This window comes from Cololabis saira, chromosome 21 (genome assembly GCF_033807715.1).
Source record: "Cololabis saira isolate AMF1-May2022 chromosome 21, fColSai1.1, whole genome shotgun sequence".
Lineage (NCBI taxonomy): Eukaryota > Metazoa > Chordata > Actinopteri > Beloniformes > Belonidae > Cololabis > Cololabis saira.
This window is the reverse complement of record NC_084607.1, coordinates 23,545,512-23,569,863: the sequence shown is the minus strand read 5'-3', so window position 1 is coordinate 23,569,863 and position 24,352 is coordinate 23,545,512. Positions and strand designations below refer to the sequence as shown.

General features: G+C 39.5%; 1 protein-coding gene across 3 annotated transcripts in view; it reads left to right on the top strand.

Annotated features, from left to right (window-relative positions):
* grin2aa (glutamate receptor, ionotropic, N-methyl D-aspartate 2A, a) overlaps nt 1-23,902 on the top strand; it is a 213,167-nt gene extending 189,265 nt beyond the window's left edge. For all 3 annotated transcript variants that reach the window (XM_061712466.1, XM_061712467.1, XM_061712465.1), the window contains 4 exons: nt 7,753-7,842; nt 11,120-11,217; nt 14,925-15,163; nt 16,506-23,902. In XM_061712466.1, the coding sequence (XP_061568450.1) occupies nt 7,753-7,842; nt 11,120-11,217; nt 14,925-15,163; nt 16,506-18,470 (2,392 nt within the window). In that variant the 3' untranslated portion in view covers nt 18,471-23,902. The remainder of the gene's footprint in view (nt 1-7,752; nt 7,843-11,119; nt 11,218-14,924; nt 15,164-16,505) is intronic.
* Nucleotides 23,903-24,352: the final 450 nt, after the last annotated feature.

Below are 24,352 nucleotides of genomic sequence, written 5' to 3'. Positions count from 1 at the left end.
AAATGAAGCAGATGAAAAAAGAACAGGAAAAAGCTCATCAAGGAATAGAGAGGAGGGAGGGGCAATGAAGAAAAGGGAAAAGGACAAAAGGTTGATGAGGCAGTAAGACAAGAGGATATGTTTTAGGCCCCGTTTACACGTAGCAAAAATGGTGGTGTTTTCATGCGTTTTGCCTGTTCGTTTACACAAAAACGAAGCTCAAAGTCACCAAAAACGATCATTCCTGAAAACTCCGGCCAAAGTGAAGATTTGCAAAAACCCCATCTTCACGTTTGCTTGTAAACGGAGAGAAACGGATATTTAGGCTTCAGAATGTCACATTATGCGACAGAAACGTCACCAGCGTCATGTGTGCGACCTGTGTTTACAATTTGTTTGGCCACCGTCAATATTTTCTTGTATCTTATCTGTTTTATATTCTAAAGTCACACTTAAAAGTAACTCCACTTCTCTGTCACTCCAAACGAAAGCCCCTCGTTCCATCTTGGAAGTAACTGGAAGTTACACGTGTCATTTGTTGATGTTTTTTTCCAGGATTCCGATTGGCTAGCATGACTTTAGCTTCTTGTTACACTGCCGCCTGTAGGTTTGGCTGCTCATGGCACCTTAACAGCGTATTTATGCGGGTTTGTGTAAGTTATGGTATTTTTCAAAACGTAGAGGGGGAAATATCAGTTTTTGTAAATACCCGACTATGTGTAAACGTGGCCTTAGATTAGTTAACGAGCATCAGGTAGGATCCAGTCACACTAAAGATATAGCTCAAGGTCTTTCATTTTTATTTTATTTATTGGGGGCAGCTAAAGAAATTAATAATAAGAATTATAACAACAACAATAAGAATTCATTTCATTTATTGACGCCTTGCAAAAATCAAGGTCAGCTCACATAAGATTAATAAGTCAATAAAAAAATAAAAAAATAAAAAAGATTAAGATTAATTAAAAGAAGCAAATAAGCATAGCTAAACAGATAGATAGGCAGCAGGGGCAAACTGAGTAGCCCAGAATAAACAGGTGGGTTTTGAGTCCAGACTTGAATGAAAGGAGCATCTGTGGCCTGAAATGTCAGCTGGAAGTGAGTTCCAGACCTGAGGAGCGGAGCAACTGAAGGCTCTGCACCCCGTGGTGGTGAGACGGGCGGAGGGGACAGAGAGAATGGAGGAGGGGAACCTGAGAGTACAGGAGGGAATGTGGAACAAGTCAGGCAAGTATGGAGAAGCCAAATAATGGATGAGTGAGAAAGTGAGGACCAGTACCTTGAAACTGATTCTGTGTTTTATCGGGGCCGGTGTGGAGCTGTGGAATACGGTGGCCGACAAGGGCCAAGCGCACTGCAACGGCCTAATACGTCTCAGGTAAGGAAAACGGCTTCAAGTACAGAAACGATTCAAATTCACAAACTCAAAATGATGTACAAAAAGAGGAACGTGGTGCAAATGAAAAAACGTGCTGCAAAAAACAAAGACAAATGCAGCATCATCAAACGTACTGCAAATAGAGAAACGATGCAAAGCACAAAACGTTATAAAACAAGAAACCATCTTCAAAAGAAAAACGCTTCATAACCGGTCACTACAACCGGAAGTGCTCCAAACCTGCAGGGGGCGCTCTCGGCGTAACAGAGACCGAACAGCTGACTGAATCACAGTGTTTACATCCATGGTTTAAACATACAGCAGGAACGGTAATGTGATTTTTATCTGACTATATTTATATACGATGTTTATATCACTGTACAACACTGTACATTGTCTGGTGTAAAATATGATAAAGAAACGTCTCGTAATGTGCAGCATTGTACAGTGATATAAACATTGTATATAAATATAGTCAGATAAAAATGACATTACCGTTCCCGCTGTATGTTTAAACCATGGATGTAAACACTGTGGTTCAGTCAGCTGCGCCCCCTGCAGGTTTGGAGCACTTCCAGTTGTAGTGACTGGTTATGAAGCATTTTTCTTTTGAAGATGGTTTCTTGTTTCTTGTTTTATATCGTTTGCAGCGCGTTTGATGACGCTGCATTTGTCTTTGTTTTTTGCAGCACGTTTTTTCATTTGCACCACATTCCTCTTTTTGTACATCGTTTTGAGTTTGTGAATTTGAATCGTTCCTGTACTTGAAGCCGTTTTCCTTAACTGAGACGCATTAAGCTGTTGCAGTGCGTTTGGCCCTTGTCGGCCAACGTAGTTGAAGGACAGGGGTAATGGGTTCTTTGGACAAGGTGAGAAATGTTGAGTGACTGGTCAAACATATAAAGTGGGTGTGGTAAATGCAGAGAAGATGATGTCATCCCCACTTTTCCGCTGGCGCAGAAGTTTGTCCATCTCCTCGACAATCATGAAGAGTAACGGGAAATCTTCCTCCTCCTCCCCTTCATACATGTTATTCTCCTCCTCCTCCTCCTCCTCCTCCTCCTCCTCCTCCTCCTCCTCCTCCTCCTCCTCCTCCTTTTCTTTGTTTTTTTAGTAACTGTAAAACCTGTGGCTTGTTTCATTGATGAACATATCTGTCTCCTCTCGTTTTTTCAAAATTTCATGACAGCGCTCGAAATTTAACCAAACTTTGGAGCAGAAAGCAAAAATCACTGCAGCTCATTATGAAAAATATCACACACACTGCACTTTATCCACTTTAAACACACACCACACATTCTCAATTATACATACAACATGGCATTTAATCAAGTTAACACCATAATTTATACCACTGTTGCTTATTTTTCTGACCTGGAAACATGAGCTGCACACAGGTGCTGCAGTGGGAGGAGCCTGTGAGAAATGTCTTGACCAGAACAAACTTTTGTTCTTGTTCTTGCCACTTTGAGAAAAACAACACATTTCTCTGTTCTCGTGGAGTATGCATCAGTCGTTACGATACGAGCAGCAGAGTTCTGAAGGAGCTTCAGTTTATGAGGGGATTTGCTGGGGAGACGAAAGAGAAGTGAGTTAAAGTAATCAATATTTGAGAAGTGAAAAGGCTGTGAATGAGGATGGCAGCAGCACACAGTGAGAGAAAAAAAAAAGAGTTGATTGATGTTTTTGGTGATGAAAATAAGCACACTGGTGACTATGTTGATGTGAGGATGCGTGTCAGTTATTGGAGTAAGACACAACAAAGTGCACCTCTACTGGGACAAACTAGTATTACAAGAGGTGCCGGACGTCTCTATTCATAGACACAGCTTTGTCAGTGGCTGCGTCGTCATCACAGATCCACAAGCACAACAAGGATACAGTACAAAGACGGTTTTTTCACACAAGTCTTTACTATTCTTGTCATAGAAACTAACCCCAGCCACACCCCCGGTGAAACTGGTGTTATATGTTTGCATTACCCACTTCAGATATATTGAGGCAAATGCAGCAGTACGTGAAGTTAGGAAACTTTCATCTGTGATGTCACATTATCCCGCAAATTTAAACCACTCAGCGAACGAAAGTGAAGTCACACATTTTTTTAGAGCTGGTTCTTTTTCTAAGGCAGCCAAACATATGCTCTTAACACAAAAATATATGTAAATATTTTTCCATATTTTCTCCTTTAAATAAACACATTTCCCAAAAAATGCCGTTTAAATTCTTAGAAGTAAAAACACATGCTCTTGTATGTCTATGTATAGTGTCTGCAGTTGGTAATACCCTCATTGATATTTCTATTCCGTGGTATTAGCAGATGAGCAACACTGCAGCATTCAGCTATTCGATGCTCGATGGCTGGATTAGCTCTGATCACACATAATGCTGACAGGCTTTACACACAAAATCTGTTACAATCACAAGGACCAGAACTGTGCAAAGAGGAGCTAACTTAATTTCCTTACATGAAGGATCAACATTTCATTTGCATCATAATTTTAAATTTACCTTTTGAGTAAATAAAGAAGGTTAACCTTGCATTGAGGTAACTTTAATTTGCAGAACATATACAGTATATGCATACACTTTAATGACTGCAATCATTTTCCTGTCAAATCACAGCTGAGTAATAATGTTTTTTCATAAATATTGAAAATTTAAGTCGAATCTCGAACCCCCACCTTACATGCAAATGATTCGAGATAACAGCCTGTGGATCGGTTAGAGCCTATAACTATTGTCTAATGTAACAGCATTTACCATTAAGAAACCCGTCTCCCTCTCATTTCACTCAGGGAAAGTAGGGTGAACTGATAACAGAGTAGCATAGATCTGAGTGGACTCGTGTCTTGGTGGATTGATGATTATGCCCGTGTTTTGGTAAAATCAAAGGAAACTGCTAAGCTGGAGGAAATGCTGGCATGAGAAGCAGAAATTTCCCAATTAAGCTTGTTTTCGGAAGATGTTTGTTAGGCTGTTTTCATGCAGTGCAGTAATAACATCTGTGACTGCGCATACATTTCAGTGATTTTTAATGGTTTTATATTGTACGCATAATGTGTAATCTTCTGGTATCCAAACAGTTTAATATTAGGAATCATGAGTAACCCCTTTCTTATGGTTCAGTCTGGGCTTCAGCCAGGGGAAGTCAACAGCAATAGGACCTAAATGTACTCAATGGAATACTAGAATACTAGAATGAACACTGTCCCAATTTAAAACTATCATTATGCTTTCAGTGGAAATTATTACAAACTTTCCTTTTTGGCTGCTTCACCCAAGTTATTACCAGTTTACCACCAATACCTGACATTTTGCCAATCTTACACTGCAAACAACAGGCCCAAATGTCCCTAACATTCATCTAATTTTCCCAATTTTTTAATGAGAGGTTGCACCACCTGTATGACAAAGGAGAGTCCCTTCACTTCCTATTATTTGACGAGAAGGCAACCATTGAGGGAGTGAAGTATCCAGCATTCCTCCAGCTCAGTTTTCTGACTTTGAGTGCACCATCTAGATAGTTTTTGAAATGAGAGTGATTTACACCTCTCCTTTTCAGTATTGTAAAAGAAAAAAATGTCATTAGAAAAAGTTGCAATGAGGAATTGTCAAGAGAAAAACTCACATTAAGGATAACTGAGGAATGCTGGAAGGATCACACGATGAAGCTCACGTTTAATACGTTTTCACTTCAAACCCAATAATCTCCGGCCAGACTGTAGAGAAACGCCATCTTTTTTCTACATCTACCTGTGTAAGTAGTCTACCAAGAACGGCGCAAATTAATGTAGAGTTACCTACAAACAACCTGATAACAACCAGGAGCCCTTACCAAACCAACAACAAACAGATGTCAGAGATCATTACCAGTTCAATTTTTATAAAGATATTCCTGCTGAACCATATCAAAATGAGTTTGATTTCAGCACACGCAAGTGAGGAAGATTTACCCTAATAAAAATACTGAGGAAAACCTTTTAACTTGGAGGAGTGAACTGTCAGTAGTGTTGTAGTTGAGTCACCAAACCGTTAATCAAGGGGCCAAAGCTTACTTAAAAAGTGAAAAGTACAGTAATCTCAAGCTCATCAGCTTCTACCTCTTTCAAAAGCCAGAGAAGCTGGGTCCTCTGGTCTGGCGACTTTCACCTCGGACCTTTTTCGGGATCCTTCCAGTTTGACTTACTAGACCACATGGTCTTAGCCGCTCCATCACTTGTTTCTCCAGTCTGCTAGGCTTGGTTGGCCTGCATTCGCCCAGAATCCTAGTTAGTGACCAAAGGTCCTAGAAGAGCTTTGCAAGGCCTTGTTTCAGGTCCAGCAGCACTTGTTTTGGATCTCATTAAACTAGCAACCATAACCCGCATATAACAATGGATGAAGCATTCGGTCATGTAACCCATTGGTTTCTGAAAACCTTTGTTGTTTATACAGGGCACAGCCATGTTTCTTTGGAAGCCGACGGGAACCGTACGTCGCATTGCTACCAGCTTCCTCAGTCGAACCTGGCACACTTTTCTGCAGAGCTGCCATCAGACATTTACAGCGGGATACATCGTTTGACATGTTGACTCAACAGCGAAATCAAAAATGACAGTGTTGAGCCGAGGCTGGATTAATAAAAATGACTGGTTGCTTTGCAAAGCATGGTAGCATGATGATTACAGATAAGGAAGTGATAACAGCGAGTGATTGGTTGAGCCGACTGCCAGTGAGTCATATTAGAAACAAATTTATTGCATTATATAAACTCTCTTGGTGTGGTACAAAAATATTCACCCCCATTCAGAGTTGTCATGGTTGTGAAATCAAATGAGACCAAAATGTTTTGTTTTTTTTAACCAGGCTGTATATGATGTATATAATATGTTTATTTCTGCTCTAAAATTTGACATTTTAACATGGGAGTCGATGCAGATCCTGTCACGATTTCAGGGAACGTAGGACCCAAATGCAGGAGACTGGCAGAAGTTCCAAACAAGTATTTTATGAAACAAAAAGTGCTGCATAGGCAGGTATCTAAAGCAAAAACAAAAGAAGTCCTTCATTTTAAAAATTAAAAAAAAAAAGTGAAAAAGAAAAACTGGTAAGGAAACAAACACACGGGCGGTCAAGGAACTGGAATGAAACTTAGTTCCACATGAGAGTCAGCCTGGAAGGTAAATGAGGATGGATGGACAGATTCAATTACATAGGTTAAGTATGAGCTAATGTCAAGCTAATATAACAAGTCAAGCTAAAATAACAAAACAAAGCAGTAACTAAGTTTCACTTGCCATGTTTCAGCTGGATTCCAAGTCTTGCTCAAAACGAGCAAGACCATTAGCCAATTTTCAGATCAAATGGGGTTAGATGGAATCCCCTCCAGTCAGCATGGCTTTCCTCCAGAGCCTTGAAAAATGAGTGTCCCCACTGACTCAAACCTGTGGGTGATATCACAGAGGATTTGTCCTGTTCCTTTTATACAGCCTTTGTTTCAGACACTCACAGTGTAGGAATTTTCCTTTACACACTTAATATTTTACTGATTCTAACATGAGCCCATGGTTTAGTTAAACAGAATATCCACATTTTTAATTGTTGAACATGATATTCAAACGTTAAAATGGATTCGAGCAAAAAAGTCTCTACCGTCACTCATCCATCTATAGGCGTCACAGATGTGTGGTTGCTGCATTATGTCTGACTAGAGGGAACTCACGCTGTCAGCAAATCACTGGTGAGCACACTCATCAACCTAATCACATGTGCTTGCCGATACACGCTCCTGGTTTGTCTCATGTTTGGATAAACAGTGTGTCGACGGATCCAGTGGTGGGTTGAGCTAATTACACGGTTAAACTATCGGCTGGGAGCCTCTGTTAGAGGGCTGCATCTGACATTCAGTAAATGCCAGCCAGTCACTGGACTATTAGCAGGTCTGAGTGTTTGAGTGAGTATGCTTGTGCTCGAGCGTGTGCGGGAACCGAGATAGTGAGCGAGAGAGCAGTGGCTAGTGACGGTATCACTTACATTGGAAATGTCAGTCTGGGCCTGGGATCTTTTTTTGTTCTGCTTTGACTTGTTTTTGCGTCTCTGTGTGGACAGAAGAAGAAAGGAGGGAAGACAGTTTAAATGTCTGTCTTTCTATAGTTAGTTGTTTTTTTTTTGTGTGTCCCTCTAAAGTCTTCTCATCGATGTAGCATGCTGTACTAAATCAGCGCCTTTCCCTCACTCTGTCCTTTGTGTTTGTTTATGCTTGGATTGCAGTCCTATCAGCAATGATTTAACACTTCGGAAATGATCTGCAAACGACAAGCTCTGAAAATGTGACCTCTTCTTCATTCTGTCTCTTCTTGCTGAGCCATAACTGTCACCGTTTTCCTCCGTCCTTCTCTGTTTTTCGTTCCCAGCAAACTGGACGCCTTCATCTATGATGCTGCGGTGCTGAACTACATGGCTGGCAGGGATGAGGGATGTAAGCTGGTGACCATTGGCAGCGGGTAACAGACACTACAGTTCTTTTAAAAATGTCCTTCATGTTTTCATGTTCTTTTTACCTTTATAGATATGTTATGTGCCTTTTCTTTGTTTCACAGATGACAGCGATATGAAAACGATTTGTGTTACTAATTTATCAATCTCCAACTGAACAAATATGTTTCAAAGCTTTTGTTGACTTTTGTCTTCCATCAATTCTGTTTGATTTGCTTCAAAAATACTTCTGGCGTCGGACTACAGTCTTGACATGAACCCACTCACTGAGATTCTGTTTGTATATGTTACCTCATAGTCCTTTTTATATTATTCATGTGCCTCATTATGCGTGAGGTGTCTGCTCATATACATTTTTACCCCTTAAGTCATGGGTGTTAGACCCTATTTCATCGAGCACCACAACAGCAATGTGGTTACCATTAAAGGGCGACAGCAAATTAGTTGCCTTTTAGTTATATATTTTATGTGTCTGCATTTAATGGTGTTACAATAAATTTGCATTCGGGCCAGTAAAAAGAGACCAGTACATACTGTATGCCATATCAGTATTGTCTGGGGTCCAATCAACAACTAATTCGAAAAACGCCAAGTAACTGGACATTTCCTCAACCAGTTGTGGTCCGATTTCCATAACTGCATCCAGTTTTACGAAATCTCTTGCTGAATTTCTATTTTTTTTATTTTGGCCTTTCTGATGTATTTCTTGGTGGTTGACAAAGGTAATTGTGTATTTTTTCCATTGCCATTATTTAAAAGTAGAGATAATATATTGACTTGTCTCTGTTAAGCTGAAACATGTTTTTTGGACAAAGAAAAAAAACAAAAAACTTTTAATCTCTTTTCTTTTTCAAGAACTTTAATTTCTTGAATCTTTTTGCTCCAAACCCATCTCTGTATAAATGAACTGAAAATGATGCCCCATATGGGATTGTCCATATATTCCATACTGAATTCATGTGAATTGCCCATTTGGGTTTCCTTATGTGTTTGACCCAGGTGGGACCCAGAGAACAGCCATTGTGGGCCCTTGCCCATTTATCACACATGTTTTCGGGGAATAACCAATTCACATCTGGCTAACATGGAACCAAAGGACAATCCCATATGGATTAACGATTCTCAGTGTATTTATATCTTAGATGGGCCCAGCAAATGTAACAAATAATGGTGGGATACATGCAAGATTGTTGTAGGAAATAGCTAAATTTGAGGTAAGGAAATTGAGATGCAGTGGTGGCATGTGTAGTTATGGTCCATGTGTGTCTCTAAAGCAGTATAGAATTGGATTACTAACTATATTAACTGTCTTTGCAGGCTCTTGTGGGCCAAATTAAATGAGGTGTTGGGCTGGAATTGACCTACGGGGCTTGAATTTGACTCATGCCTCAATCTCACAAATGTGCTGTGAGGTGTAGCTCTCCTTAACAGACATATCCTAAATAAGTTAGTTATATAGATTTCACGACATCCAAGGTTGATCAAAGTGCATTTTAGGATGAAAAGAAAACTGATATTTAAATAATGCACATCAAGACAAACAGAACAAAAGCACAGTAAACTCTATCATGACTATATCATGTTAAAATGTCAAAGTCAGTTTAAAGAGGGAGCCAGCGAGTAGAAATAGTTGCTTGGCAAAGATCTGACTGCAAGAAGACTTTATTTGAATAGTAAAGCTTTCCTGGAAAATGGGTGCAGCGAGTGAAAAAGCACCTCTGGTACCAAGGCTGGATCTGGGAATGTCGAGGACCATGTGAGTGGATGACCTCTGCGAGTATGAAGATGAAGAAGCTCAGAAAAATAAGGTGGTGCTAATCCATAGACAACCGTACAACCAACAGAATCTTAATTGCATCGGAGAGTGGAGTGATGCCAGACCTGTACGTATATGCTCATGTTTTCTTATCCCAGTGGCACCAACTGGAGCAGACAAAGCGACAATTTATAATCCTACTGACATATAATTACAATAATCTAATCTAGTAATTATGAAAGTGTATGACTCTTATAAAAAAAAATTGTAAGATGGACATGTATTAAATTTGACCAACACTTTTAACGGGATTGTTACAACCAAAAACGTAATAACGGCCAATAACGTAATAACTGCCAATAATGTAATAATTTTGGCCATTTCAAATGTAATAAAGCCAGTAGTGTAATAATGTGCCAATAATGTAATAAAACTTTTGAGTCAATAATGTAATAACTTTTTGCCGATAATGTAATAATTTTGTAATATTTTTTTAATACCAGGCCAATAACGTAATAACCAGCCAATAATGTAATGCCTTATTACATTATCGGCAAAAAGTTATTACGTTATTGACTCAAAAGTTTTATTACATTATTGGCACATTATTACACTATTGGCCTTATTACATTTGAAATGGCCAAAATTATTACGTTACTGGCAGTTATTACGTTATTGGCCATTATTACGTTTTTGGTTGTAACAGGGATGAAGCTGGTTTTTACGAAGAACTGGGTTGTTTGTTAAATTTAAAGGTGTTGTGAACAATTATACCCAATTTTTTTAATGAGTTGATGGGAAAAAAGGGATACTAAAGGGGCAAGAGTGGCGGTACAATCTTATTGATGTGATCCGGACCAAACACAACGTCTGTCCAACGTTCAGTGAGACAGAGGAAATTCACATGTCCAAGAAGGTCTACAAAAGTTGAGGACACTGTGACATAAATCAGTTATGGCTTTACAACTGATATGACCCCTAATGAAAACATGTCAATTTTACATCATTCCTATGTATCACAAAAGAGTTTTCACATGTGCATGATGTGGTTTTTCTGGCGATTTGGAACAAACTCACACAAAACCTCAACCAAAATACTTTTTCCACATCTACAGGTCACACGATGTAGCAGAAAGAATCACACTGGATTTTTTTTAGGAACTGGTCCCTGCAGATGTAGCAATATGAGGAGCTATTGCCTCACCCAACTCATCAAAAGTTGCACGAGACATCTTGTTTTGAATCCACTGCTCCTCAGTGAATCATCAAGCAATGAAATCCCAGAAATACAGGCCTGCCTTGTTGCTTCACATGTGGACAGATTTGTCTGTTGGAAACATTTGACTAAGAGGCCAACGCAGCATTTCCTAAAGTTGTTGGGGACGATTGTTCACAGTGTCATTCTTCCACACCTGAGCTGAAGATGTTACACGTAGAGACACCGTTTGGGGAAGTAATGTTAAAATAATAATTTCCATGCTAAGCCATGTGATTTTTCTGTGTGTCTGTGTGGACATGTTTGTATTCAGGTACATCTTTGCTACCACTGGTTATGGCATTGCTCTGCAAAAAGGTTCCTACTGGAAGCGACAGGTGGACCTGGCTATCCTGGCAATCATTGGGGATGGTAAGAAACATGCCCACTGCCTAATCCCGGGCATATTCTGGCTGTATGCACACGTACATCTCTACTGCTTTGTCTGCAGACAGCTAAAAAGGAAAGCAATGAAGTATAAATAGTCCTTTGATGTTATTCTGGGCACTAAGGCTTCTCTGCACAGAGGGCAGTGAGTGTAAGTTATTATAATGTATTCTTCCCTGCAAAACCAAAATTGTGCGTGCGTACACTTAACTTTATCTGAATCACAACATTCCTTTATTACCGTCGCCTCAGAGGTTTTTACACAAACAATTTCCTACTGCAAAGTAGCCAATGTGAGACAGCCAGAGCTCTTAGTGACAGATTCATTTATATTTTACAACAAAAGCATTTTGCTGATGCAAGTGTTCTTAGTCATCAGCAGTAAGTGCATTGAAGTTGATTAAATGAACGTCAGTGTCGCAATAATCCTGTCTAACTGAATCTTGAGACTTCAAGGCATGCAGGCCACACTCTGTAGACAGTTTTGACAAAAGTCAGACTTACTTTTTTGATATTTTTTTCTCATGTTTATGAATACCATCTGGATTATTTCATACTAGTTTCTATTTAAAGGTACTTTGAGTAATCTTAAACATTCCAGACCAACAAGGGGCAGCATATCACAAGAACGTTCATGTTATACTCCACATTAACAATAGCAAGAGTAGAAATACAGTCCAGTGAGGAGAGCAGCTCCTTGATAGATGACTGTGACTTTATCTGCTGCTTCATCAGATAGACAGTGTTGGAGGAGAAAATATAGTATGGTTCTTCATGGGTTAGTGGGAGACAGAGTTTCAAAAACTTTCCTCAAAATAAAAATAAAACATACAAGATAATTACTTCATATCCTGTTATCCTAGGATTTCAAATTGTGCTCCTACTACTTGTTAAACCTCAGTTTAACAAGTGTTATTGCTATTTATACACAGATTGTGGGGACACTGTGTTAGAGCATTGGTATAAAGGATATGACTAGACTAGAAGCAGAGTGAATGGGAAAGGAAACAGATTAAAGGGGAAGAAATATTGTCGTTACATGGTCACCTCAAGTGTCAGTGACATAACATGATCCTTGGGAAACCTATGTTGTAAACGTTGCCATATCCTGACGTGCACATCCCCAGAAGTGTAACTACATTTGAGTGTGACACATGCTGCAGCACATGTGATTGGTCCGCCTGGCAGAATCGCAATTACTTCCAAGTATTTTCTACTTTTCAAACAGAAAAGTAGATTGCTGTAATGTCAGTAAAAGTTACTGTTATTCAACGTCTTCCGGTTCCAACTCACATAAGATATGTTTCATTCGTACTGTTGCTATGTCTGAGCTACATAAAGCGAGTGAACAAAAGGAAGCTTAGTGCTGCAAGTACACCACTTCAGAAAACATTGCTATCTAATGTTTGCTGGCGTAATTTCAGAACAATGCGAACAAGAAAAAACTATAAACACCAACTATGACGTATTTCTCGTACGTAGGCTGTGTGTGTAGTGCTCCATAAAAGCATAAATCAAGCTTTAGATGAGAGACCGGCATGATCACAGGGACTCATGAACTGGAGTAGATTCTTTTGTAAAATTCATAGCAGAGTAGAGACTTTTTTTTCCCTCCACACAGAACTCACATCTTAAGACTTCAGACGTATTTAAATGTGACTTCTGTTCTTAGGTTCCAACTAACTGATCCCCAGACTTAAAACAGAGCCCTGTGACTGCTTAAAAGAGAACAAAATTTGAATTTCAGCAACACTGCACATCGTAGTTCAAGGGACAGTTGGGTTGTAGCAGCTCTCCACCACTTTCCCTTTGAATGCATTTGATTGAAAGAGAGGAACACAAGAGACCTGTTGATAGGTAAAGATTTATCTTAATTCTGACCATGCAACAATATGATTATAAAAGACGCCCCCCTCGGCTACATCCTTTTAGTGGTTTTCCAAATGTTACAAAAGAAAAATGATCTTTCATTGTACTTGGGGGTTAAAGATGTCTTAGTAAGTGGACACTCAGAGCCATGTAGCTGAGCACCACCCTGATATTTGTCTTTCCCTGCTAGCAGCTTTAGTTATCCAGTCCTGAATGACACAGATTGGATTAGCCACGCGCCAAATGTCACACAGGAATAGAGAACGAGAGGGGAAACAGAAGGAAGGGCACACAGAGTGAAGAATGAGAAAAGATAAGGTCTTTGTTGCTTTCTACCTTTCTTTTAGTAACACAAAAGAAAGGTCTCTTTGGCCAATAAACAATATAGAGGCAAAGGCAAACTCAGTGACTGGTGAAGCTCAAACAGCCTTTGAAAAACGAATTGGATAAAAAAAACTAACGAAGATAAAAAAAAAAACTGAAAAAGAAATTACACAAAAATGTACTTTTAAAATGTTTCAGGTGATGAAGTTATTCCTTAATCTAATTTGCTAATAGTGAGAGTTATAGTGAGATTAAGGAAGCAGATTAATTTAAAATCATGTAAAACACCAAAACATGTGGCTGTTTTGTCCTGTTCAGTATGTTTTGCATTGTTTTTTCTCGGATACAGCATAATTTGATTTGTTGTGGCGAACAATAGTAAGTTACACATTTTCACGACTTTCCTAGTCACACTCTAAAAGTTTGTTTTACTTTTATTTTGTAATGATTTAATTCAGGAACAGGCTTTCACAGTTTTAGAGTTGTGTACGTATAATCAATAACATGTCAATGTAACACTGAAGTTGCTGTTTATTTTATTTTCAATGAAGTGTTAGTATGCAGTGTCCAAAATGGTCTACGTCTTTGTTCACACTGCTTACAAAATTCCCTAAAAGTCATGGAAAGTATCCTGGGGAATTCATCAATGTGTTTTGCGCATACCAGTCTGTGTACAGTAAGTACTGCATGCTGGCACGGTACTCATCCTTAGTGTGTAGTTATACCTACTTTAAATGCTAACCACGAAAGTAAGTAGATATTTTTGATTTTAACTTTAAAATCTGGAACTCAGCTAAATAAGTGTTCCATCTTGACATCTCCCTGGTAAAACATTAAACGTTAACCATGTTGGGTTTATTTGTTTTGTTTTGTTTCACAACAAACACAAGCAAAAACATTCAGATTACCCTGACAAGAAATGTAAGATTCCTCATAACCTATTTAGTCCTTTTTTTATTTTACCTTTTTTCTGAGTTTTACCCGATAATCATATATACACACCAGACACAAACTTTGCCCTGCAAATTCCCAGATTCCAGTTGTCTCAGAATTTAATTAATGTCTACAGAAATTAGTAAACACATAATACTGTCTTCTTGCTGTTTGTTAGCACACACAGTTGCACAGCAGCTCTTCTCTATTTTAGGTGCAGATATGCAAACTTTTGAGTGTGTGTGTGTGTGTGTGTGTGTGTGTGTGTGTGTGTGTGTGTGTGTGTGTGTGTGTGTGTGTGTGTGTGTGTTTGTGTGTGTATATATACACACTTCCCCATTTTTTTAATGAGAAGGTGTGCCCAAACTTTTAGTCTGTACTGTGTATATATATATATATATATATATATATATATATATATATATGTGTGTGTGTGTGTGTGTGTGTGTGTGTGTGTGTGTGTGTGTGTGTGTGTGTGTGTGTGTGTGTGTGTGTGTGTATGTAATGCAGACAAATCTGTGACTTGTCTACTTGTTACTTTTGTTTATTTTTTTTCCTTTTTCCAGGTGAAATGGAAGAACTAGAAGCCCAGTGGCTGACTGGAATTTGCCACAATGAGAAGAACGAGGTGATGTCAAGTCAGCTGGATGTGGACAACATGGCGGGGGTCTTCTACATGCTGGCCACTGCCATGGGACTGTCCCTCATCACCTTTGTCTCCGAGCATCTCTTCTACTGGAGACTCAGATACTGCTTCACCGGAGTCTGCAATGGCACGCCTGGTCTTCTTTTCTCCATCAGCAGGGTAAGGACAAGTGTGTGCTGTGGGCGTGTATATTTGTGCAGGCATGTTTTGTATAAAAAAATACTTCATTTGTTTTGTGGTTGAGGGGAATGAGAAAAAAAATCTTGCAACATTATAAAGAATCAAATTTTTATTGCAAAAAGACACACCAAGAAACCCACAGAAACAAGCAATTGAGCATGTAAACATGTGAATATGTGGCAATGTTAATATGCCTGGGGTTACCTCACTGGGTTAACAGTGATCATGATCAAGGCTATAAGGTGCAGCGAAGCACTGCAGCAATATCAGAGGCTAATGCTGTGCTGCTGGGGTCAGACAGGCTCGTCTTAGTTCTATTTTCTATCAGCGTAATAAGAAAAGAGCCGGCATGTTCACACACACGTGCAGAGCCAGAAAGAGATTGCTAGACTAAAACGGCTGCTAAAACAAGGAAAAAAGGGAGGGCTGCATAAAGCAGGATGAGAGGGAGGGCTGGGAATGGAAGCAGGAGGGGGTATCACGAGGCAGCCCTGGATATTGATAAAAATAGACCCTACTTTGCAGAGTTCTTTGGGGGGTGGGGGGGTGGTTGAAACCACAGCAGTCCTTACTTAACCAATTTATCCTCTATGATTCTGCTAAAAGGTCAGCATTATCTTGTGTGTGAGAGAACAGAAGACATGGACATGCATCTCTGAAAGCATTGCAGTGTTTCTGCACTATTTTTGAAACAGTGCAACTCTGCATGCAGAAGTTATCAGAGGGAAGCAATGATAAAAAAAAGAAAAACTTTCAGAGAGGATAAAGTGAGGGTCTTGCAAAATATGTTATTTCAAAGTCATTCTAAAAAGCTATTTAGTGGAAAATAGTCTTAGTGGTTATCAACACTCTTGTGTTGATAACACTACAAAACGTGCGCTGAGCTCAAGACGCGCTCACATTGTTAAAGTGTTGAGAACCATTTAGGATACATTTGTGAACTTCTGATGAAAGATTTTTTTTCTCTTTTGTCACCTTTAAAACCCCAAACTCCCTCTCTAGACATTCTGGTATAGTGAAAGAGATAAAACCTATAACAGGGACTGTTGAAGGTCAACAGGGGGGTATACTTTGCCAAATCTGTCATCTCTGGAGAGTGTCTCAGATTGTTCCATTGTTTTAATGTTTCACTTTTTCAGTCAATACCATTTAATTCTGATCTGCTCAATTTGCTGTAGTGCAATTCATTTTAATAAAAGCTATGGCACACAGATCATTATGCCTACATCTGTTACCTTTTTTCTCTCTCTCTCTATCTCTCTTGATCTCATTACATCTTTCCCTCATTTTTTGTTCTTGTTGCTCCACTTATCTTCTACAGGGAATCTGGAGCTGCATCCATGGAGTCCACATTGACATGAAGAAAAAGACAGATCTTGACTTTAGCCCCCAGGATAAAATGCTCAAACTCATCAAGTCTGCCAAACAGATGACCAACATGTCGAACCTGAGTGGCTCGCGCATGAACTCGCCCAAAAGAGAGTTCATGCACTCAGCTGGCCCCATGATCATGGACATGATGGCAGAGAAGGGCAACTTCATCTATGCCGACAATCGAAGCTATGCTCCGAAAGATTTAATGTATGGGGACACTGGTGATTTGCAGTCATATCTTGCTAACCGCCACAAGGACCACCTTAACAACTATATCTTCCAGGGCAGCCAGCATCCTTTGACGCTGAATGATGCCAATCCAAACACAGTTGAAGTTGCAGTGAGTGCTGACGCTGTCCAGACCAACGCCAAGCCACAGCGGGCGCTTTGGAAGAAGTCAGTGGATACACTTCGCTCTGTGCCACCAGGGCCCGCTCCGATGCCTGACATGCTGATGCCAGACCCACGACTGTCAATGAAGACGCAGCGCTACCTCCCAGAGGACGCGGCCCACTCTGACATCTCTGATTGTTCAAGCAGAGCAGCCTCCTACAAGGACCCAGAAAACAGCAAGCACCTGAAACCCAAGGACAACTTAAAAAAAAGATCGGTGACGTCCAAATACCCAAGGGATTGCAGTGAGGTGGAGTTGTCCTACTTAAAAACGAAGCAGGTCACTGGCGGAGCCAACCACAGTGGGAGAGCAGCAGGAGAGAAAATCTACACCATCGACTCAGACCGAGAGATGAGCCTCCATTCAGACCCCATTCTCTACCGTGAAGGTCATGGTCTTGCCACAGATGATTTGGATTACCCTGAAATATACTCTGACCACAGCGACAACTACAGGAAGTGTGAGCAGCCCATCATTCATCTCAATTCCTCACCTTTACATCACACAGACGCAGATCTTCTACCAGACTCAGCTTACTCTAAACACTACAACTTGAAAGACAAAAACCTTGCTTTGTCCCCTCATGAATCCATTGATCGCTACAAGCAGACACACTGCCGTTCCTGCTTGTCCAAAGTCAGCTCTAGCTACCCACCAGGAGTTCCATACGTCCCTGCTGCAACTGCAACTGCCACAGCCGCTGGCACGCGCTCACCTTACAATCGGTGCGAGGCATGCCTCCACACAGCCAATCTGTATGACATCAGTGAAGACCAGCTTCTGGCAGATCCTTTGGTCAGTCCCACCTTGCATCACCAAGAGCAGCAGCCAGACGACATGTTTGGTCTCTATTGGCCACAGACAGATGGACCCCATGTTCAAAAGAGAAACCGCTTGAGGTTGAGTCGTCAGCACTCCTTTGACAATATCATGCTAGAAAAGCCCAAGGATGTGGACCTGGGCCGACCAGCACGCAGCGTCAGCCTTAAGGAGAAGGATCGCTTCCTGGACTCTGCATCTGACTCTCAGTATGCAAATCTCTTCGGCATGCGCCCCTACTCTGGCAGACTGTTCGGCACTGGGTCTAAATCTATGCTGTTTAACCACAACCTGGAGGAAAGCAAGAGGAGCAAGTCCCTGTACCCGGCCCATGGCTCGGAAAACCCTTTCCTCAGCCACTCGCTGAGGGATGACACCAGCAGCAGACTGGTCCATGGGCGTAGCTCCTCTGATATTTACAAACAGCTGGCAGTAGGTTCTCCTGCTGCAGCGCTGGGAGCAGCCCCCATCAAAACACGCAACGAAGCGAACAATCTCCGCTCTTCCGTTAAATCCACCTCTTCATACTGCTCAAGGGATGGGCGGATAGCTAATGACATGTACAATAAAGAGCATGTGATGCCTTACTCAGCCAATAAGACTAGTGCATACCCTGCCCCACGTGGCGTCCTAAACTCAGCCCAGTTCAGCAATAGACGGGTGTATAAGAAAATTCCCAGTCTGGAGTCAGATGTTTAGTTGATGTAAGAAATATTGTGTTCTCTCCTTCTTGCTCCTCTCTGGGTTTGTATTATAATTTATCAACTATGTTATCCGCTAAGGGATGCCATAGCCACAGTATGTATTTCTTCTCTTTGACATTATAATTGAAAAGAACTTGTGCCCATTTGGGTTTGACAGTATGATTACTACTCTCTTTACAGACAATATCACCATCTCTGTTCATTCTCTCCCATGTACCAGTTGTTGGCTGTTTTGTCAACACTCTGCCATAAGGTATCGTAGCATAAAGAGAAGGGGAATTGTTAATGTCCAGGTTTAAAAATGGAAGAGAATTAAGTGGAAGGTATACATTGTGTTGCAGGACAAGTTCAAGAATCACTGGGAAAGAGTAATATTGGCTTGACGTGATGTGTTAGGAGGTGATTAAAGAGGGCAGGAGTAATTGTATAACAGGGGGATTAGAAGAAGGGAAAAAGGTGATAATTCCTTTAACCACCCACTGTCTTTCACCTTCCTTTTTCTTACCCACCTCCACTGTCATGATTCAGGCTCAGGTTGAGGGGGAGAGCTTTGACAGGGAGACCAGATGGGTGAGCCAGACATGGAGGCATCCCAGGAGGGCAGGGGTGTCACCGCTGGGCTAGTCCATTGGTCCGCTGATGCTTATCCGACAAATCAGGTTACTGAGACACCTGGCAGTTGTAGAATGCAAAAAAAAAAAGGCAAAAAGGAAGAATAGGGATGAGTGGCTAAATGACACAGTGGAGCAAACAGTAATTTGTAGCAGATAGATGTCACAGTGGGGTTTTATGTGTTAGGGGACACCACAGTGAAGACGATGAGAGTAATGAAGATTTTGTTCGTGAAAAATGTTTACAGACAGACAGATAAAGACAAGTAAAAAGAAAGGGACAGAGAAGCACGTGAACCTGTGGCAATAGATGGGCATTTCATTTGAGGCATTGCACATAGTAAAATAATTGCAAAGAATTGCTTTTTTATTCTATTGAGCTGTAAGATTTATAAGGGATTCTGGCATCCGGATCCCCCTATGTAAGATTTTAGTGTTTGCTTATTTGGTAGCACAATAGCATTTAGTTTAAAAGCCTCCCTACCATATTTGCTTTTGACAAAAGCATAACTTAATGAAAAATACCATCAAGAGTAGTAGATTATTTTGCATGTGTTATTTTTTTCGGAGTCAGACATGAAAATATACACCCAAAAAGACTCTCAGATACTTGATAGATGTTTTTGAAAGAGGCTATGTTTTCCCAGAGGTGCCGGATCGATATCTGTACAATCGAAACTTGGATCTTTGACCTTTGAGCTTAGTAATCCTGTGCAATGCTATGGTTGCAAAAAAGCAAGTTAATGGTGGAAGGGAAGAGAGCAAAGTTGGTAATAAACCAGGGAGAAAAAAATGAGATGACAACTTTATCCAAGTGGGCACCAATGTGTGAGAGCAGTGTTGATTTTTATAATTTTTTTTCAACTGCCTTCCTTAAGAAACAGGGTATTTAACTATGAAAAACACTGACAATTCCTTCCTTCTTACTTTCTTCCTTCAACATGATGCATCCTGAGTATGTATAATAATGACATAATACTTGTTTTTTCTTGAGGGGCTTGTGTACAGTTGAACTTTGGTTGGTTTAACCAACAAAGTGAAGTCTAAGTGAGTATCCAGTCCAGTCCCACATAAGAATATGCGATAGTTAGATTGGTCCACACTGCAAAATATTGGTGTTTTTTCAATAAGGGCTCAATAAATCTACAATGTCCAGACTCATATCCCTCTGTAAAATACAGAGATCCATCTATCGTGTCACTACGTAATTATATCAGTGTTTTTGTCATTCCCTGATGACGTTTACATGGGATGTCTTGTTTCGTCCATGACTACATACCTTAAACTTGATTTATTTATGGTGTGTATATCTTAGGAATAGGATGATTAATGCGTATCTGGGTCCATGGGCACATGTGGCACCATCTTCTTTTTTTTCCAAACTGAAATTTGATTTAATTCAGTGCAATTCAACTCAATATACTGTAGTAATAATAGTCTGATTTTCATTAATTATTGTAGTTTCCCATTGTGTTTAGTACCGTTGTGATAGCTAAGAGGTGTACACTCCTAATTAGTTTAATTCATCTAATTTTGCTTGTAGGTTTTTCTCCGGTTAATCCCACAAACCAAAAACATGATTGTAAGATTGTTTAGCAATTCTACATTTTTCCTAGACGTGAGTTGATATGGTGGTTTGGTTTGTCTTTTTGTACCCCAGCACTTGTGTAGTGACAGTTGAAAATGACATTCGGCACAACATGCTACAATGCAGGTAAAGAAAATGCAAAGTTCATGAGGCACTTTCACCTTAATGGAAGAAGATCGATCAATCAGAAGACAATGAAGATAAAATCATTCTTTTTTTTTTAGTATTTTTTTAGTAATTAAAATTACTCCACTTATGTCCACTGAAATAACAAACAGGAGAATCACAAGTATGTTTTAGGCTTCATAGCGCAAGAGAAAAAAAAAATCATTAAAAGATCTTATTTGATTTTAGTATGTAGTTTGATATACAACTCTTCAAGTCTTCGCTCCATAAAATGAAATGAACCAATTCAACCGAGCTAAAAATTCTTCACTGCAAAGAAAAACCAAAAAACAGTGTCTATAAATATGTCTAATATTCCAGTAAGTCTGGTAAGTACATTTTTCTTGACTACAATTCTTAAAAGTAGCAATATAGTCTAAAATAGTCTCCTATTTTTCTTTAAACAAGACTTTTTTTTCTATTAAACTTTACTTCACTTAGAGATGAGTTTTTGCATCGTTTGATTTAAATCTTCAACATCCATTTGACATATTTAACAAAGTCCTTTCACTTTTCTACTTTGCTCTCGCTCATGATTTATTAGTAGTTAAATGACACGGGTTAGGGTGACACTGGATTCAGTCTGGTATCAAACAAATACTTTAGATGAGGAAAATATGCACTTTAAGTGCTTACAAATCATGCATCATGGTTTACTCTGACCTCAGATGGAGGTCCACATAAAACAACATCCTAAAATCCTGAACATCACCTGTCACTTCAGGATTTCTACTTCTCAGTCGTGACACCACCATTTTTGGATGTGTGGACCAACACCATCTATTACAGGTTTTTTTGTGAGACTGGATAGAAATTTGGACTGATCAAACGGGGCTCTTGATGATGTGAAGATTACTTGAGGTGGATCTCTTGTTTAGCTTTGTTGTTTGGGTGGTAGGTGGGATGGGGTGGGTGGGACCAAAGCAGCTCTGCTGTTTTGTATTGGTCAATCATGTATCCATGTGCGAGGATAATGTGGCGAGTGTGAGCGGTGGAGGATAGCTAAGCCTGAAATTTTAGCCAGAGCATTTAATTCTCAAACTGATATGTGATGCATTTATTCATCTTTTATTTTTCTATTTGATACCACTTAGCAGTAAAGACTTGCACATGCATTTATTTCCATTTTCACGTGTGCCCACCAAACATGTTATTTTGTAGCATAAAGCTGTACAAATTGTACACTTAAAAGAAAAAACATGAAATCATCTTCACAACTGACTTGCTTGATCAATTGGATTCACCAAGCCAAAATTTATCAAACAAAATACCTCAGGATGATTCTGCACATTTTGGGGAGCAGTAGCAACAGGACATGATGTGCCGCAAGTGTTTTTTGTTAATAAAAAAGAAAAAAAAAAATGTGAAAAAAAATGAAGAAAAAAAACATAGCGGCTATGAAGCAGAATCAAACTTCTCTTTCTGATGTTTACCAGTCCTAAGTCTTCCAGTTCGGCTCTGACTCCGAACTCCTGCAACCAGACTGAAAAGAGAAGTGGAAGAGCAGGAGGGAAAAAAGAGATGACGCTGGGGGGGGCTTAGATGCTTTTCTCAACATGGGGTGTGCTGCGTGTAGCTGTGCTTCTTGCCAAACTAAGCCCCCTCAGCAGAACAAAGGATGTAACTTAATCCGCAAATGGGAATCTCTGTCTTTCTTCTCCATTGTTTTTAGCGGCACTTGACTTTGTTAGCCACTGTGTTTCAACTGAAGCTCCATCTTTAACATTTTTAACTGTCATATCACTGTTTTATACTCTCGGGGTACTGCAGTATCCTCTCCTCCCCTTACCCAGTCAGCTTCCCCGATATTGACTGATGAACATTTGTCTTTTAATTTTTTTGTTTTTTTTTGTTGCATCTTATCTGCATATTTATTATCATATTTATCTCCACATGCTGCTTGCGTAAGCTGACGAGTGAACAATATGCACATGTAAAAAAAATTATATATATAAGGTTATATATATATATATATATGTGTGTAATATATATATATATATATATATATATATATATATATATATATATATATATATATATATATATGTATATATATATATATATATATATATATCGAATGGCACCATTGCATTTTCTGAATTCATGACATTGTTCAGTTTGTTCTACTTTTACAGAACTGTCATGTAAACTGATGGTGTTTTATACTCAAACACACACCCAAACGCTCTCAGATACACCCTTGTGATGACAACCCTTCTCTTTTTAATAGCAAAAATGTATTTTAATTACATTTAAAGATAAATAATGAGGTGATGGCATGCAACCCCAGATGTAACGATTTTTTCTCTTTTTATTTATCAGTTTATTTATTTACTTTTATTTTGGTTATGATGTTATGATCACCAATGCGTTGTAACCAGGTATATACGTATTTGAGAAAACTAAAGAACTATCTGTGTTGAAAACAATGAAGATGCTGCTGTTGTTATGGGGGAGTAGGTGGGGACTCGACCCCTGTGCAGCTCACTTATTGGCTGGGTGGCCGTCATCAGGCCGCGTTTTGCCCAATAAAGAGGCAGGTTAGGGGGTCGAGGCTTGGCAGAACAGCCTCGCTCTCCCTCCAATGGCAGGTGGGAAAAACTGTATCACCAGCTCTGCTTCTCTCTTCCCTCTCCTTCATATGTAGTCAGAACTTCACCTTTAAAGAAAATAGAAGAAAAAAACAAACACAACCCTCTACTTTGAGTCTGCTATCCCTCCAAAGATACAAGCCCTCTTTCTTTCTTGTTTGCTGTAAGAAGCTTTATTCCTTTTACTTTTTTCTTTTTTCTAAAAAAAAAAGAACTAATACTTCCTCAAAGACTTTTAAGGAACTATTTTGAATATATTTAGAAATGACACCTGTAAACATCGCTTGTAAATTCATACTGGAATACATCATCAATGAGAATTATAAAGAGTAAAAACAATATTTTTTGTGTGAATTTCACAAGAGCTCTTCTGTACAGTGGCACTGTTTATCTCTCTATCTCTCTCTCTCTCTTTCTATCTCTCTTTCTCTCTCTGTAGAGCGACTAGAATAAAATTTCACCATTCACAAGGCTTGCTGTCCTGTCACAATTTCCTCTTTACAGCAGGGATTCCTCCTTTCAACGTAATTCATTTCTTTTGTCAGTTCAAGATCAGCCATGGGAGTGGAATTCAAAGGATGTTATGGCGGATTCTTCAAACACTCCGGATATTTTGAAGTTTAAATATGTGCAGTCTGACCAGTTTTTTTTTTCATTATGAAAATCAAATAATCTGATCATGGTGTGTATTAGAATAATGTGAGCTCAGATGAACGGCAACATACAACTCTGTTCACTTGGACGCTATTTAACACAAACATTAAGAATATATATATATATATATATATATATATATATATATATATATACAGTACAGACCAAAAGCTTGGACACAGTTCCCCATTTTTTTGAATAAGAAGGTGTGTCCAAACTTTTGGTCTGTACTCTATATGGGCAAAAGCAAGTACCTTTTTTATAGCAT